This window comes from Labrus bergylta, chromosome 6 (assembly GCF_963930695.1).
Source record: "Labrus bergylta chromosome 6, fLabBer1.1, whole genome shotgun sequence".
NCBI lineage: Eukaryota > Metazoa > Chordata > Actinopteri > Labriformes > Labridae > Labrus > Labrus bergylta.
The window spans coordinates 4,835,712-4,853,409 of record NC_089200.1 but is presented as its reverse complement, the minus strand read 5'-3'; the positions used below and the strand labels follow the sequence as shown (position 1 = coordinate 4,853,409).

At 39.5% G+C, this 17,698-nt stretch overlaps 1 protein-coding gene across 1 annotated transcript in view; it reads left to right on the top strand.

Annotated features, from left to right (window-relative positions):
• Positions 1 to 17,439, top strand: part of cachd1 (cache domain containing 1) — a 95,720-nt gene extending 78,281 nt beyond the window's left edge. Inside the window, exons 17-27 of the mRNA XM_020654945.3 lie at positions 1,212 to 1,334; positions 1,918 to 2,017; positions 2,127 to 2,243; positions 3,034 to 3,194; positions 3,505 to 3,591; positions 4,472 to 4,588; positions 5,505 to 5,656; positions 6,259 to 6,420; positions 7,501 to 7,578; positions 7,679 to 7,780; positions 14,346 to 17,439. Coding sequence (XP_020510601.1) covers positions 1,212 to 1,334; positions 1,918 to 2,017; positions 2,127 to 2,243; positions 3,034 to 3,194; positions 3,505 to 3,591; positions 4,472 to 4,588; positions 5,505 to 5,656; positions 6,259 to 6,420; positions 7,501 to 7,578; positions 7,679 to 7,780; positions 14,346 to 14,596 — 1,450 coding nt within the window. The 3' untranslated portion in view covers positions 14,597 to 17,439. The remainder of the gene's footprint in view (positions 1 to 1,211; positions 1,335 to 1,917; positions 2,018 to 2,126; positions 2,244 to 3,033; positions 3,195 to 3,504; positions 3,592 to 4,471; positions 4,589 to 5,504; positions 5,657 to 6,258; positions 6,421 to 7,500; positions 7,579 to 7,678; positions 7,781 to 14,345) is intronic.
• Positions 17,440 to 17,698: the final 259 nt, after the last annotated feature.

Genomic DNA, 17,698 nt, shown 5'->3' with positions numbered 1-17,698 from the left:
GTATTGGATCAGCATTAGATATCAATCTCATCAACAGCCAAGACTTCACTGTGAGCTGTCAGGCTCTCAGCCCGGAAGTCGTTTTAAGCAGAGCGCTCTGCCTCAGAGGACAATGATTTGAAAGAGGCTTAAAGAGACCATTGACCCATGTTTGCTTCAGGCCTATTTTGTGAGTGACAGAATATCCCTCCTCCAAATGGTCTGGCTTCGGTTATCTTCAAGTAACAGCACCTTTAAAGTACCCTCGAGCAAGCCACTGTTTTCCAACCACCTCCTCAAGATCTGGTGTGTTGTAGTAGAGTGTAGCACCTGTGCTTGAGCAGGTTTTTATACAAGTTTTGGCAAAAAAAAAAAGAAAAAGAAAAATTGCCACATCCTTTTTTGAGCCTGTTGCTGAGATTAGAGTGTTTGTGTTTCTTTTTCTGTTAGCTTAAAATGCAACACCATGGCCACAAAACCACTGGCTGCGGTACAATGGAAGTGTTTACCTTGGTCTCTGCATGTGCACACTATGCACATAAACATTGTGTGTCTGATAAGAGAGGATTACTGTGTTGTTGATGCCTGGCTCAGTGAGCATGCTCTGACTTTATGCAGTCTGCAGTGTATAAACACAGATTAAAAGTGTGGTGTGTGTGTGTGTGTGTGTGTGTGTCATCTTTAGAAAGGTTTGACATAGCTTCTACATAGTCTTAGGTCAGCATACAGCTTTACATTAAAGGTTTTATATGCGATTTTTTTGATCCAGCAGATGTCGCCCTTGAGCACCAGCATGAAACCAAAACAACTTGCGCTGCATTGTTGTGTTAGCATGCTAATGCTAGCGATCTTTATTATGCTGGTATCTTCACACTGCATGTAAATTTACCTGAAATGAGCGTGATCTAGAAACACAGTTAAGCAGTGAGTACAGTATGTTATTCTTCTTTTCTCTAGTCCCTCAATTAAACAACTTTTATACACGAGGGGAGGAGTCAGCCGGCCGTCCGGGCGATGTAAACAATCTGAAGATAGGACTCTGAAAACATCACAGACAGTGGGACTCGGGTGTTACACCCATTGTAGACAGTCATGACTCGCAGAGTTATTTTCAGAGGATATACTTGATTTCTATTATATTTAAGTGTGAAAAATCACATAGAAAGACTTTAATAAAAAAAGATGTATCATGATTTTTTGTTAACATTGTAAATACTCCTTCCTTCCGTTAGCTCCCAGATGGCTCCTGGTTATGCAGTTGCAGTGATGGGGATAGACTTCACCCTACGCTATTTCTATAAAGTCCTGCTGGACCTGTTGCCCATCTGCAACCAGGACAAGGGCAACAAGATCAGGTAAGAAAAGGGATGCTAGGCTGACCTGTTTGTCCCTTTTTCTCTCTCATTTCTTTTTTCTTTTCTCCCTGAAATTCTGCAAGCAAGCAAGTTTAGCAAGCAAGAAAAAAAAACTTGCAAGGAGATGGGCGAGAAAAAAAAGAAAGGCCGGAAGAAGAGAGCTGATTATCATGGCATTCCTTCTGGAGATGTGACGTTGCTTCTGACTCAGTTCAACATTCTTTCTCCAGCTTTTATGTCTTTTATTTTTCTTTCTCTCTCTCTCTCTCTCTCTCTCTCTCTCTCTCTCTCTCTCTCTCTCTCTCTGTTGGTGTTCAGGAGCCATATAAAACAGGATTAGCCCAAAGGGGGGTGTGGGACTAAGAGAAGCTGCATTTAGTAGAATCTTTAAGAAATGGAGGGAAGCTGAATCGAGCTCTTCTATGAAGGGATTCGTGGAAATTTGAAAAATGTAGTGGTTATGTATGACTGATGTATTTATTAAATGTATCCTAACCAGACCACCACTCTGTCATGAACCCTCAAAGAACACATATAATATCTGTCTGCAGTCTTTAAATACATTTGTTTGTTTACATTGTAGGTGCTTTATAATGGAGGACAGAGGATACCTGGTCGCCCACCCTACTCTAATTGACCCCAAAGGTCACGCCCCCGCAGAGCAACAGCACATCACACACAAGGTAAAGGGATCCTGCTGAATGACAACAATCTTCCTTCTTGTTTTTTCATTATTCTGTACATTTTTGTCTCTAATTTACCATTTTTGTCTCCTTGTCTTTTTCATGGCAGGAGCCGCTGGTGGCAAATGACATCCTGAATCATCCCAACTTTGTCAAGAAAAACCTGTGTAACAGCTTCAGTGACCGCACAGTGCAGCGCTTCTATAAGTTCAACACCAGCATAATGGTGAGTGTGAAGAAACCCGATACATAACATGCTGTGTGAATGACTGCACTCAAAACAAAGTAGAACAGCGACACTCATTAGCAAGACGGTCACACACAAACACACACTCCTTTCTAGAGACTATGAAATATTTGAAAGGGTAACACTGCCTCCTTGTGGTGGACCAGGGTGTTGCAGCGTAGACATGTTCCTGTTTACTTTTAAGTGTTATTGAGTTAGACTCATCGAACCATTTTAAACTTCTCTTACCAACTTCAAGATGAAGAAATAGTAGACTGAAAAAGTGTAAAAAAAACAAAACAATTGTAAGTATTTTTTTTTGTACATTTAAAAAAAAAAAAGTTTTATTATTATTTATTTAAATTGTACTGCGTTCATTTTTTGTTTGCAATCTTTGCTCTTTGCTGCTGTAACAATGTAAATTTCCCAGTTGTGGGATAAATAAAGTATTATCTTTATTAGCTGAATGTCCTTTATAGTACTGATAACTGGTTAAGTTGTATATTCTCCTCTCTCTCGCCTCTTTTTAAATTATAATTAATCTTTGTGAGGAGTTCTTACTTTCTCTTTTTTATATTAAAATTTTAGGATTATTTTATTTTATTTAGAAGTATTTGTTTCTAAGACAGGAAGCAGCACAACATCATTGAGACAGCATATCATCTAGAATAAATTAATAAAAATAAATTATAATTTGACTGACTAGAGTCCAGTGAATTGATGTGAAGTTCTATAAACTTGTTACCGATACCCAGTGTTATAATGTGTTTATGATGTGTCTCTTTCTCAGGGGGACCTCACTAACCTTGTCCATGGTAGCCATTGCTCCAAGTATCGTCTGACCCGAATCCCCGGCACCAACGCCTTCGCTGGTATAGTCAACGAGACGTGTGACTCTCTGGCGTTTTGCGCCTGCAGCACCGTGGACCGGCTCTGTCTCAACTGCCACAGGTATCTCTTCCTTACCTCACACACTCCTGAGAGAGCAACTGGTTGAGCTGTTAAAACACTGAGGAGGACGCACACACAAGATGATGCTCCTGCTGTAGATTATTAAAGACATATTTAGTATTTGGCATGTTGGCTCAACAAGATCACACGAAGAACCTTCTGTTTTTATTCATTATCCACATCTCATCGTACAATTCTGCACAAGGGTCAAGGGTCATAGTTTAAACATCGCATACTGTACGTGCATGTGTAAAAGGTAAATGTCAGTTCACTTTAATGAGATTGTTTGTCACTGAATACTGTTTTTCAGAATGGAGCAGAATGAATGCGAGTGTCCATGTGAGTGCCCCCTGGAGGTCAACGAGTGTACTGGCAACCTCACCAATGCTGAGAACAGGTCAGTGTGAAAAAACATGTCTGAACTCTCCTTACTTAAAGATTACAGTGAAAGTTACTTAGCATTACCTATAACCTGTCGAGTATATTGCATTCAGTAATGGGGATGTGTAAGTGGAAATGTTGACTCAATATAGTATGAAGAATATTGTTTCTTTTAAGATGATGCTTGACTGATTTGGCATGGAAATTGTCAAGAAGCAATACATTTACATCAATTCCTGTACACACACAAAAAAAAAACTTTTCAGAGTTTTGGGAGTTTTTTTCCCCTTAATTACCCTCCTACACCAGCTCTGTGTTCTTAATTAACATATTATTTTGCACGTCTGATTCAGTGTTTGATGAAACTAATACAAAAGTGAATTTCTTCAGTTATTCCGCATGACGCGTTTCTTCTACAAATGCTCCTACTCTCTGTTATTGTTTCCTCTGTGCTCCTGCAGACACGTTGGGAGCTGAGTAAATGTTTGTGGGTGTTTCCTCACTTCTTTCTCTTTCTCTACCTCTCTTGTTTGACTCATCTCCTTTCATCAACCGTCATCCGGCTTCGACAGCGCACCAGTGTTTAAAACGCTCGTTCTTTCTTTGTTCTGGGAAGACGTGCAATTATCATTTTCCACTGTCAGATTTTTCTTTGTGTTTCGTGTCAAGCATCGATGCTGTTTGTCCTTTAAGCGCCGATTAGCATAAAATTAGCTTGCTGAAGTTATGACTTTGATGGTTCATGCTTCGGTTTATTTTATTATTTATTCTAAGTGTACTGCATTTGTAATCTAGCCGTGCTTCATTCTAGGATCTGAATGGATGCAGTCAGATAAATGTATTTTTGTATAACATATGCACGGTGTCATCACCTTTTATGTTTTGTTGTGTTGCAGGAACCCGAGTTGTGAGGTGCACCAGGAGCCGGTCAGTCTGAATGTGATCGATCCCAGTCTGCATGACACCCTGCCCCAGTGTATCAACACTCGCTGCAGCCAAAGATACACCAGCAGGTATGCACGCTTTACTGCACATGAGCACACTGCATGTGTTATGAAGACACCGTTGTTTGTATAAAGTGAATACAAATACATTTACAGAGAAATACACCACACAACACCTACACTAGCAGACCCCTATGAGCCATTAGGACCCTTGGGGAGCATCTTATATACCTCAATACCTCAGAGATGCAATATTTCACTTTTCTTTTTCACTTATTATTCATATTTCTTATTCATCTTTTGTTTGTATTCTTATTTATTTCTTGTATTTTTCTTCTTTCTCTTTTACTTACTACCTCAGGGATAAATTATATCAGATTCTCTTCTTGATAGAGACTTGTACTTAAAGTGTTATGTTCACTAATAATAGCCAACATATTATTTAAATGTAAACTTATCAATCTATGCACACTGCAAATGTTACCTCATGTAAATTCACCCATCTGTCACATAATTAAATACCCTATTTTTATGTCTATTTCAGCATGTTTGCACTACTGTCTCATTCGCCCTTGTACATGTTGGTCTTTGCTTAGTTTGTGTTTATTGTTGATTTAGTTATACTTTTGTACATAGAGAGCACAGTTCACCAAAGTTAAACTCCATGTGTGTGTGTGTGTGTGTGTGTGTGCCAGTACCTGGCCAAAAAAAAGCTGATTCTGATTCAACTAAGAGGATATATTTGGGTTATATATTAGCAACAGCACACTGCCCTCTAGTGGTAATAAATAGGTAGTTTGAAAAGTGACCTTTAAATGACAGATTCACTTTAATCATTTTGTAAATAAAGAAAATGTTCCTTTTGAATAGTTTCAGTTAAAGTATCCCTTTTGTTTCTGGGAGATTATTTATCTCTTCAGAAATACCTCCTTACTTCTTTTCATGTTTGCTTATTGTGACCTCTCTGTTCTGCTCTGTGTCGCAGTGACTGTTTCGGCGTGCTGGACTGTGAGTGGTGCATGGTGGACAGTGATGGTAAGACTCACTTGGACAAGCCTTACTGTGCCCTGCAGAAGGAGTGTTTCGGGGGCATCGTGGGTGCAAAGAGTCCCTATGCCGACGGCCTGGGACTGCTAGGTGAGTGAAATGCGGAGAAGAATCGAGAGTATAAATTGATTAGATAGAGATTTTTTTTTTTTTTTTTTTTTTTTTTTTACATATTTCAACATTGTCTGTTTCCTTTCTTTAACTTCAGGTGAAAAGTCGAAGCTTTACAGAGTCTTGCTTTGACAGTTATGAAATTTGTTTCCCCTGATGTACTGTTGTAGTAACTTGTCAGGCTGCAGGCTGAAGACAGAAAAAGGTCAAATTGTATCCAAGGCTTCTGGGAGAGTAGAAGTATGAGGGTTTTTTTTTTTTAGGTCAGGGAAAAAAGCAATACTTCAGACGAACTGTTATTTTCATCTTTGGTTTTGTTATCACTATTTCAAAAGGAGAACTGGCCGCCTTCCTGCAGTTGAATAATTCATCTTTGGCATTCAACACTGATAGAGAGAGAATAAGATCGCAGTAGAAAATATCTTGGCTGCGTCGGTGTGATTTAGGATCTGAGCCCGAGCTGTTTCATATCGGCTTGTTCTCACTTCTGATAACATCTGAGATCCTTTAACGTCTTACAACAACACCCAACCTATTATTTTCCTTCTTTTGCTCCTCCTCTCTCTCTCTTTCCCCTACAGATGAAGAGGTGGCTTCTCTGAACATGATCAAGAGCGCACCTGTGGGTCCGGTTGCCGGGGGCATTATGGGATGCATCATGGTGCTGGTGCTGGCTGTGTATGCGTACAGACATCAGATCCACAGACGCTCACACCAGCACATGTCACCGCTGGCAGCACAGGGTAAGACTGAGGGATACACTCAATCTTATAAAACATGTTTAAGTGAAATTGTTTGAGTTATGAAATTAAAGATTGAGTGAAGTTCAAGAAGACCATGAACATAAAAACCCACAGCATGGTGGTCGACATTTAATGTGGAGTTTTCCGCAACCACTGAAACATGCCTGGAAAAGCAGCTGCTTGCATGAATCTTCACATTTCCCATCACATACTGGCATTTCTGTTGATATGGAAGTTTAAAAGCATGAGGCAAGTGCTGCTGGAGCTCAACAGCTGACATTAGCGTCACACCACCACAGCAGCTGCAGCAGCAGAGATTTGTGTAATTACTCAGCGCTATTGACAAACCATCGCACCAGATTACTACCTCATTAAAACTTTTGAGTCCAAGTCACTTCCAGGCTCATGGTTTGGTAAACAACTTGGGATAGATGGCAGACAGTGTGGCTACATTAGTACCAAGGCATTAGGCGGAGGAATTAGCTCGTATAGTTGCTGTGTTTGTCTTTGTGTGTGTGCGTGCGTGCGTGCGTGCGTGCGTGCGTGCGTGCGTGTAAATGTACCAGTGACACACACACATGGTTCAAACAAACATAGTCAGAGGCAAATGTAGGGTTTCTATACTTTTATATACAGTATTGAAAAACATTTCTTCTTTCAGGCTTCTATCTAAATGAATTAATTATAGACAAAAAACACTCTCAACTCACTTTCAACAAAAACTACTGGGTGCTGAATCCCAACAAAATATTTCAATAAGAAAAACAATAAGGACAGCACTCCAAATGTTATATTTTCACACGCTGAGGAGGCATGAGGAAACGTTTTTCGTGACAATTAAAATATCAAATTTGGAGTGTTGTCCTTCTCGTTTTTCTATCTAAATGAACACAGGTCATTATGTGGCCCCAAAAAAATCAACTTCGTCCAAGGATATTCGGCTTTGAAATAAAAAATTCTGTTCACGTTGTATTTCTGCCCTTCATGCTTGTAATTTAAAAACAATTTTTCAATAGTTGCATGTATCTCACCTTGGCTTTCCTCTCGTCTTTTTCCCCCGTTACCTTCATGCTGCTCCAGAAATGTCGGTGAGGATGTCCAACCTGGACAACGAAAGAGATGAGCGGGATGAAGACAGCCACGAGGACAGAGGAATAAGTATGTACAGTTAAAGATGATGTTGTGTATCGACAACATGCTTAATGCAGATTATGAAACAGAAAAATGACCCCTGTGTGTGTGTTCTGTCCCCCTTCAGTCAGTAACACTCGGTTCATTGCTGCCGTGATCGAGCGGCACACTCACACTCCTGAACGGAGGCGGAGGTACTGGGGACGATCTGGGACGGAGAGTGACCACGGTGAGACAGATGACTTATCTCTCACAGTTCTATACAGAACATAGATTGTTATTGGTGGACGAGTTGTTGGCTCTGTATTATATCATACAGTGTATCAGCTTTGAAGGAAAAAGGAACTGAGTGGGTTGTATCTGAAATGCTGCGTCAAAGCAAAATGATTTGTGCACTTCCTGTTGTGGTATGCACAGTTCAACCTTTCTTTTTTTCTTTTTTCTTTATTATAGGAACACCCAATAGACAAACAAAAACACAAGAGGTACACTTCACCTCTCCATAAAGCCAGGACAAAACAAAACACAGTAAAACAAACAAAATAAATAAAACAAAACAAAAACCAACAAAAAATTAAAATTAAAAAAGCAAAAAAGCAAGACCCTTCCCGCCTCCGTCAACCGTCAAACCAGTTCCTTCCCTCCCCAATCTTTATAAATGGAAGATAATAAAGATAGTAAACAGAAGGAAGAGTCAGTAACTCAACAGATCAGCGAACATTTGTAACCGAACAGGTTTCATCTAACCGTAAACCAGGAAAGATAAAACTAAGAATTGTATTAAAATAAGCGGGGGGAAAAGAAAAAGAGAATCACTTGCCAGATCAAGAAACAAGACATTTTGCAAACGCTAAGTAAAACTTGAGTGATGATATATATCATATATTTACATGCATATATACAGTCATATATATATATATATACACACATACGTACACATTCATACACATTTCTATTGTTTTAATTAATTATTTTGTTGTTGTTTATTGCTAAAGTGATATTAAATAATTCAGTTCAACCTTTCTAATCTAACGGACTGTGCTTTAAAATACTCACAGGCCAAGCCGGAGTCATGGTTGTTAAGTTGTTAAGATCTCCATATTTCAAGAGGAGGCATCAATAATGTCGTCTGGCACGCTTCTTTTTTTAACAGCAAATATTTAATGGTAGTAATTGTTGACCAGTTCAATAACGACTTGATCTCTTCTCAACCTTCAAATCCATCACAGTCAGCTTTCTGTTGAATGCATTCTTGCATCCTCGACCAATATTTTGTCTGTGCGTCATGTTGCTCTTACACAACAGTCTAAAATAATCTGTTTCCTGTAAAATGAATCATCCATCAGTTACAAAACCGGCCCATCCTGCTCTGACTTAAATGTCAGTTTTAGACACACAAGTTCTCCTGACATTTGTTTTAAAGAAAGCAAACTACATAACTCAAAACTTGCTCAGGTAGAGGGGGGTGCTGGTTTAGCTCAGTTGGTAGAGGCTGCAGTCCTTGATGGACTTGGCCCTTTGATACAATCCTTACCCCACTCTCTCTCCATCTTAAGCCGTCCTGTCGATAAAAGATGAAACAAATTGCCCAGTTAAGAGTTACAGGTGGACTTGGCTTGCTGTTACAGACGGGATGAGGGAGTTCACACACTCACAGACATCCAGAGCAAAGCTGTTACTAATTTCTGTTGAATGGAACAGTTTTAGGTTTCCATTCAGGAAGCTCTATGAACTCGACCAGCTGAGGAGGAGACCTGTTACTTCAAATGAAGCACAATGAAAAAGTGATGCATGCAAAAAAGCCAAAGGAACCCCTTTAGATCTCTTAGGAAAAGCTTAAAGTTGTTGGGAAAAGTGTGGGTTATATTTCCCTCAACCTTTTGCTGCAGGTTTCAAAAAAATGTCAGAATAAATCAGGACTCTTTACTTCACTCAACACAAAAACGCATCAAGGTCAGCTGTAAGTATACTATTTAAATTCAAATAAGGGGCTTACTGTTGATCTTTTTTTAAAATCACACTCTGAAATCCTCGCTTACCTCTCTGTTGTTTGGCCGTTGTTTTTTCTTCATCACGTCACATCACGGCTCAGATCCCCGTTTCCTCTCGTCTCCAGCTTCCGGGAGAGTTTTGCTCATGTTTTTTTTCTGTAACTGATTGTACAACTTGTAAGTCTGACACTCGATAAAGCGTGGACGGACAGTTTCACCCACGCTGCGGGGCTCTTCACCACCTACATATGGCATCACTCCACTTCCTGGCATACGAGAGTCTCCAAACCCTTGTTGCATAACTGATGATGGCAGAGAGAAGCGAGGATGATGAAGAGGGAGAGAGAGTGTGGGCTAAAGTGAAACAAAGACATTGAGCGAGAGCTTGTCAGACGCATGTGTTGTACAGTATCGCTGTTAAACCGGAGAGGAGGAAAAAAGCCAGGACATGAAGCTGCGGGGAAAATAACATTTGTTCAACAACACCAAATGTAGTCTCCTGAGACTCTGCTGTGTTCTTTGCATATTCCGACTGATTTGTTACCATCCTAAATATCAACTAACTTGTGACTGCTATGCATGAAAATAAGACATAAACAGTTTTCTTTGAAAGGTTTTCTAATTAGCTTAAGAGAGAGCATATCGCAGCGACCCTGTAAATGGACTGAAAGGAGGATCACATGTTGTGTATGAGGGGGGGAGAGAATTTAAGTAGAATATGGAGGACAAGTGGAGGGATGCAAAAAATGATGAAAAGAGGGAAATAAGAGTGAAATCTAAGGTCAGGAGGAAAGGGACCAAGAAGAAGAGGAGTAAGAAATAACTTGGGGGGGGAGAGGGGGGGGGGGGGGTTAGTCCGTCAGCCCGTCAGCCCGTCAGCGATTTAATACAAATTCGTCATTAAGATGATGCTTCAAAGTTGTTGCTTCTTTCTGCTCAGTCAAAGGTGCCCTCCTCTCCCACAGTCCACTCACTCATACTGCTGAAGGATATGATGAAACAAACACACACACACACACACACACACACACACACACACACACACACAATAACTACATGCAGATCAGTGAAGGATGAGAGCATTTCATCTGTTGAGTGACGCACACATCCAGCAGTTCCTGTCGAGCTGTAATATTAGCTTACAGGCTATCACTTCACGTAGGTGTGAGCAACCCAGTTATAATGAAATATACTGTATGGTTGTTATATAAGCATCAACTTAAGTATACACACACTGCATAATTATAAGAGAGGAAGGGGTAGATATTATACTGTTCATTTTGGTGCAACAAATGTAAAGAAAATAATTTTTTGAAGTAATTTCTGTATTGGTGCATTTAAGAGATCACTTCCAGTTTGATGGACATTTTAAGTCACTTTCCAAAAAGAGAAAAATATACGTGAAGTTTGATACCACAAGTGCGTTAATGCTAATTCAGAAGCTACAGCTAGCAGTGGGCAACGTTAGCTGAGCTAGTTACCGCTATTTTGCAGTAACATTAAGATAGCACATTTGAACTTTTAACATTGTTGTAAGAATAAAATACACATACAACACTCACTAAGTTTACAATTTTTAACTTGTGGATGGAGAAGGTTTTCTGGTTTATGTGCTAGGCTAAGCTATCCCAGCTGCTAGTGTTAGCGTACTCAAAGCACAAAAATAAGTGATATTGATCCTTTTGTCTTGCACTAAACAGAAGGCAATAAGGTATTGATTTATCTATTTCTATTAGATATAGTTGTTCATATGTCGATGAGTCTTTAAACTGCAGTAAACCGCCTACAACATGCTTCCAGAGTTTAACTTGTCCCATCCCTCCAACCCGCTCGAAGAGAAAGTCTCGAGTGATTTTAAATCTCAAAGGCACAATTATCATTAGTCAGAAATGTGGAGTGTATCTGCAGGAGGTAAAAAACATGGTATTCAAACCACGTCTCTCCACGTCTCTTAACATTTAGAAGATTTTGTTTTCCTCACCTTGTGCAGCTAAAGAATCCTCAAAAAGGACACGGTTAGCTTAAAGTGTGGCTCTGGCTGTGAGTCATAGAGGGATAAACCGTGCTGAAGTTTACATCGTCCATGTCTGGAAATTCTTTGAAGTCTTCACTCCTTCCTTCCTCTCCTTAAATCCATCCTTTTCCTTTTCCTCTTCTTCGCTCTCTCTCTCTTGGCTCTTTTTTTATTTAGTAAGCATTTGCGATTTGTAAAGCCTGATAATGACAACAGATGTCCAATAAGACGTCTGCATGGTAGAATAAACGTTTAGAGCCACCAGAGGAATCTTGACATTTTCACTTGATGGTTTAGATTATTGAATTATTAATATACACCACATGGAAGATTTCTCGGTGATGCAATTGACACAAGGCCACAAACATACTTTAACCTACCAATGTTTCCCTAAATGCTCCAGACATACAACTCCCATCTGACAATGATACAATGCTAATGAATCATTTTGCTTTGTAGGTTTAGGGTTAATACTTAAAGGCTTAATATGCAATTTTTCACACTTAAATGTAATAGAAATCAAGAATATCCTCTGAAAATAACTCTGTGAGTCATGACTGTCTACAATGGGTGTAACACCCGAGTCCCACTGTCTGTGATGTTTTCAGAGTTTTCAGAGTCCTATCTTCACTTTGTTTACATCGCCCGGACGGCCGGCTGACTCCTCCCCTCGTGTATAAAAGTTGTTTAATTGAGGGACTAGAGAAAAGAAGAATAACATACTGTACTCACTGCTTAACTGTGTTTCTAGATCACGCTCATTTCAGGTAAATTTACGAGCATAATAAAGATCGCTAGCATTAGCATGCTAACACAACAATGCAGCGCGAGTTGTTTCAACATCGGCTGGATCAAAAAAATCACATATAAAGCCTTTAATCTTCCAAAACTGTGGTGACTTTCTAATAGATATATTATTGACACACTGTGGCTTACACTAGTTATTTTTGCTTCACTGTAATAACAGACCCATCATGCAGCATGTTGCTTATTTCACTTTACAACCTGAAAAAATGCACTAAAGGAATTCACTTGAATGTCAAGATAACCTCCCCAATATTTTCAGATTTGTCAGACTGTCTGTTTCAGTTGGATTTCATTACCCTGGAGGTGAAGAAACTCACTTACATTGTGCAATTTTAATTTTTTTTTAATCAAGTGAGAAAATTAAGCAAACTGAATAAATCCAGAGCCTACGAGGGCTTCATGAAAATGTGCAGCTGGAAGCCTTGAGCAAGCCGAGCACATGATTAATAATCTCAACCGTCACAAACTTGGAGGGTAAATTTGACTGAATCAGTTGATTGTTATACAATATTTGTCTCCATGTTCAATCTGTTATTTACTTTCCCTGACCTCGTAATCGCATTGTTTTCAAAAGGCAGCGGTACTGCACTCCCACTGATCCACTTACCGATGTATCCTAACCAGCATGTTGGCTTATGTTCTAACGTCCTCGGGCTAAACGTATGTGCAAGATGAGTAGGAGAGAGGTCATAAATATGTATGCTTCTTTTTTTTTTCCAGATTGTATGAGAAAGCTGAACACAGGGAGCCAAAAAAAACCCCAAAAAAACACCTAGTGGGGATATTTAGTTGTCAAAGCGCCATCAGAGAGCATGTTGAGCTTTCAGAGACATTGTGTGTTACCATGTAATCACTTCTGTGTTCAATGTCTTTGACTTGAGGGCGTCATCTGCTGACTCGTTTCTTTCATGGTGTCTTTCCATTTCTTTTCATTGCTCTGCGTCTTAACAATCACATGTACACCAACTCTTACCACAATCTCCCAATTTTGGGATCAATGAAGTAATTCTATTCTATTCTATTATTCTATTCTCGAGTTCCATAGACTGTATTTTACATTTGACTGAAACTCCCACATTTTTTACTTTTTATTAATTCAATTACCGGTAAACTTTTTCTTGAGTGATGTTGAAAAAGGGTAACGCAAAAAATATAAATGTTTGCTTTTCATCTTTTCAATACAGTCACAAATCACACAGCTGTGGCAACAAATCTCTTTAAAATTTACATTCACTGAAAGTGCTGTGGTAAAGTGCCAGATCAAAACAGAAGGTATCTCATGACTCTAAATATAGAGCTGGTCTGGGGTCACACTCTTTGTGATAATGTAGGAGAAATCCTTCCTGCATATCATCCCACATGCTCTTTTGTGAAGTGTCTAGAGATTACAGTTGTTATGAATTGGCGCTATGCAAATAATTATTAAATGATTGATTGATGATATTTGGAGAGAAAGTAAGGTCAAGTATCGAGGCAGAAAAAAGTCAAGATATAGAGAGAAGAGAGTGAATAAAGAATCATAAAGTTTACAGTGGGTTGTATTGTTTTGCACATTGATTCTCTAAAAACTTATTTAGGTTGTTCTTTTAGATAAAACTGTCCAATCAGTGGTGCCAGGTGGACTAGCGGTTTGTTTGTTGGGAGGCTGTAGTCCTCCCAATTTGATGGCCCGAGTCTGAATCTGACCTGTTGCTCCTTTCCTACATGTCTTTTCCACGTTCTCTCTGTGATTTCCGACTCCGGCCGCTGTCCTGTCTCTACAAAAAGGCCAAATAAAACGAGGCAAATCATTGTTTTGTGTATTTTCTGTAGTGTTTCATGTAAACTTTAAGGGTAAGTAATGTGGCCTCTTTAAAATGAGGATAAGGTCTTGTTTTTCTTATTTAGTTGTTGTTATGTGGTTTAGATTTCCACATCTATAGACTCAATAAATGAACATTAAAGTAATCCAAACCTTTGCATGTTTTTGTGTGTGTCTCCAGGCTACAGCACCATGAGTCCGCAGGAGGACAGCGAGAATCCGCCCGGGAACAACGACCCGCTCTCGGCGGGTGTCGACGTCGGTAACCACGACGACGACCTGGACCTTGACACGCCTCCGCAGACGGCGGCATTGCTCAGCCACAAGTTTCACCCTTACCGCCACACGCACACGCATCACCACCCGCTGCACACGCACACGCACCACCTGCAGGCCGCGGTCACCGTGCACAGCGTGGACGCAGAGTGCTGATCTTCAGTGCCACATGAACTCTGTTTGTTTTGTTTTTTTACTACTAAAGAGTATTTTTTTTAAATATGTTTGTGCGCAGACGAAGTGTCAGGATGGACACTCAGAGGGAGAGACTGTAAACCCCAGAGTGTCACTGAGCTGCTGGGACTTCTGTCAAGCATGGACGGTTAGCTTGATGGCTATTAGCCTTATGGTCTCATTGTGCCAACACCTCCATCTCAACCCTTTTTTTTTTTTTTTTTTGACAGCCTGGCATGTGTACTAACTTTTCATACATGACATGACCAGATCTGGGTCAGTGAACCCAATCAAATGGGATTTTTAGTTTTTTTTTTACTGCCCGAGAACAACTTCTGGGAGCAAGCTACTACAATGTTTGGACACAACTGGAAGCTGTGTGTGTGGGGGCAAACGTGTCCATTTCCACATGGAGGCCAGAGGATAATCACATTAACATGCCTCCCCACCTGTGGCAACAACAGGATGGGGAACAAAGCACTCATAGATTCATCTTGGATCAGGATGACCAGGATGTGTCATGTGGAATTCTAACATGGATTCATCTGCAGCTTTTACTCTCCTCGCTTTGGACTCTCCTCACTTGACTTTTCTCTAACAGTTGCTGCTGGCCTTGAAAAGATGTGGTTTTTGGGAATACATTTGGACATTTTCATGGAGTATCTGTGTGCTTCAAAGTACAAAAGAATTCACATAAATATAGGAAGAAACACTTTGAAGAGGAAAAGATTATTTTTCTACTATTTATTAAAGAAGGTAGATTTTCAGGACAGATGAGCGAGCAGTTAACACAACTAGAGAGTAGTCAGGAGAAAAGATGCATAACAAACCACTTCCTGTCAGAGTTAGGGGCTTAATTATTTTCTTTTTTTTGTTTCCCTCAGAATACACGACTGGTTGTGTTTGTTTTGAATTTTGAAGAAAATCAGAGTAAGAGTCAATTTTCCTCCCCGTCATCACACCAAGAAACTGCTGTGCATACTAAGCAGCGTGTCTGATCCATCTATTACACTCTTCATTTTCAATTACAAGAAACGCATTCTAAGAAATCCCTTTTCAAACAGAAGTTACCATTTATTCTAGAAACAGAAAAATGTTTTTTGGGGAGAGCAGCGACTGAAAATCTGAGTCAAATCATGACTTTCCAATGGGGGAGGAAAAAAAAAAAAAGTGAGAGATGTTGTTTTCTCTTGCCTCTGAGGCCGGGCTGATACTGTATGTATGTTGAGATTGTGTGAAGAAAATCAAGCTGAATTTTCCAGGAATGCCAGCGATGGAGTCTCTTTCTCATCCATGAGAGTGAGAGAATAAAGAGGGAGAGATGCTGCTGCTGTTTGTTGTACAGAGGTTACACCCATCTGTCGGCTCCTCTGTGGTTAACCACTCAAAATATCTTTTTCTACAAGACTCTGGTTTATCTGTTACGTGTATAACTGTATGTGAAAATATGTGTGTGTGAGAAAGTGTGTGTGTGTGTGGATGAATGATTGTCCACCTGGAACATTTTCATTGAATGCATAATTGTGATTTTTTTTTTCATGATAGTATTAGAGAATTATAGGTAAAATTATAATGATTGAGAAATCCACTTATTTTTATGAAGAGTCATATGACCCCCGCCCCCCCGTTTGTGTGCTTTATGGGTATGATTGTTGAGCTGGTCACATGACATCATTTCTTTCTGGATGCTTCAAATGTCTATTGTTTTTCAGAGATTCATTATGAAGTGTAAATACAGAATCAAAAAATAGCTATTAATGTCCTTGTACCCTCCTTATTTTTTTAAGTGTGAAGACATGATGTATGTCTCGAAATGAGGCTCAGATATTCGGGTTTGATATATTTGAAATTGTCTGTTCATGGTGTCTGATTATATCTTTTTGATGCCTTGGATTTTATTTTAGATTTTTTTAGGTCCATATTGGATGGAAGTAAGTACTTGGGGGGAGGGGGGATACCTGTACACACTTTTTATGTTTGAGAGAATTCTAGTTTTTAGAAGTTGTATCATGTGTCCTCAGAATGTTAAACAAAAGCATTTCTCTCCACGTCTTATTCAGATCTGAAAGTGAAAAAAACGGTACTCCCATCTTTTTACAGAGTGATGACCGAAACAGCCTTGAAGTGGATTCTAGGTTTACAGTGATCCTCTGCACGTCTGGCTTTGGTTCTGTTCCTACTTTTGACTGCTTACCAAATTCATTATCAGTCGTTTTCAATGTTTTAGTCGCTCAAGTAGAATATTTACACTTTACACAACAAAAAGTGAGCTCAGCAAACTTCTCAATGGATGTGTAGGTGTTTAAATATTCCACTTAAGACTTCATTTACAGAAAGATTTATCAACAGTGATACCATGAGACCTTTTAATGTTGGATTTCTGACAAAAAAAAAAACAGATTGCCTTCACTTGACCCTCCATAAAACATTTGAAGAAATCCATTTTTGCCACTTCATTGCTACACATTTTGAGTTCAGTTGCATTAGAGCAGTCTTGGAGCATTTCAGGGCGATCTTCAGATCAAATGCAGTCCTGTATGTGTGTATGAGTGTGTGTGTAGGAATGCTTGTGTGTGCATGTGTGTGTGTTGGAGATCATTTAGTTCTCCAAGTCGACTTTTATCATTGACATTTCTGGAGAAGTTTCAAACAGTATTTACAGGCTGTGCTAAACAAGTATGTTAAGTGTGTACATACACTCTGAATCATAATGACTAATGTACTGAAGGAATGTGTGCATCACCCCTCCCCCTCATGTATCATATAAAGTTATCAAATTGAGATTTATTGCAATGTGAATGTGATAAAGTCCATTTTACACTTAATCTGTCTGCTCTCTTTTCATTTCTGTGACAGTTTCAAGGTCAAGATGCACTTAGCCGTTTAGCTCAGCAAAGTGCTGTTTAGCTGCTCATTGGGGTTTAAATTAAAAAGTCTGCTCTCTCCTCTAATGTCCACAGGGGGTTTACCATTAGTGTTAAAAGCTAACAGCACTCAGTTACACCTGTGCTGTGTCCTGTTGTGATGAGACTAAACAAACTGCTCTGAAATACATCTTTTTATGTCAATCTACAAGGCCTGCAT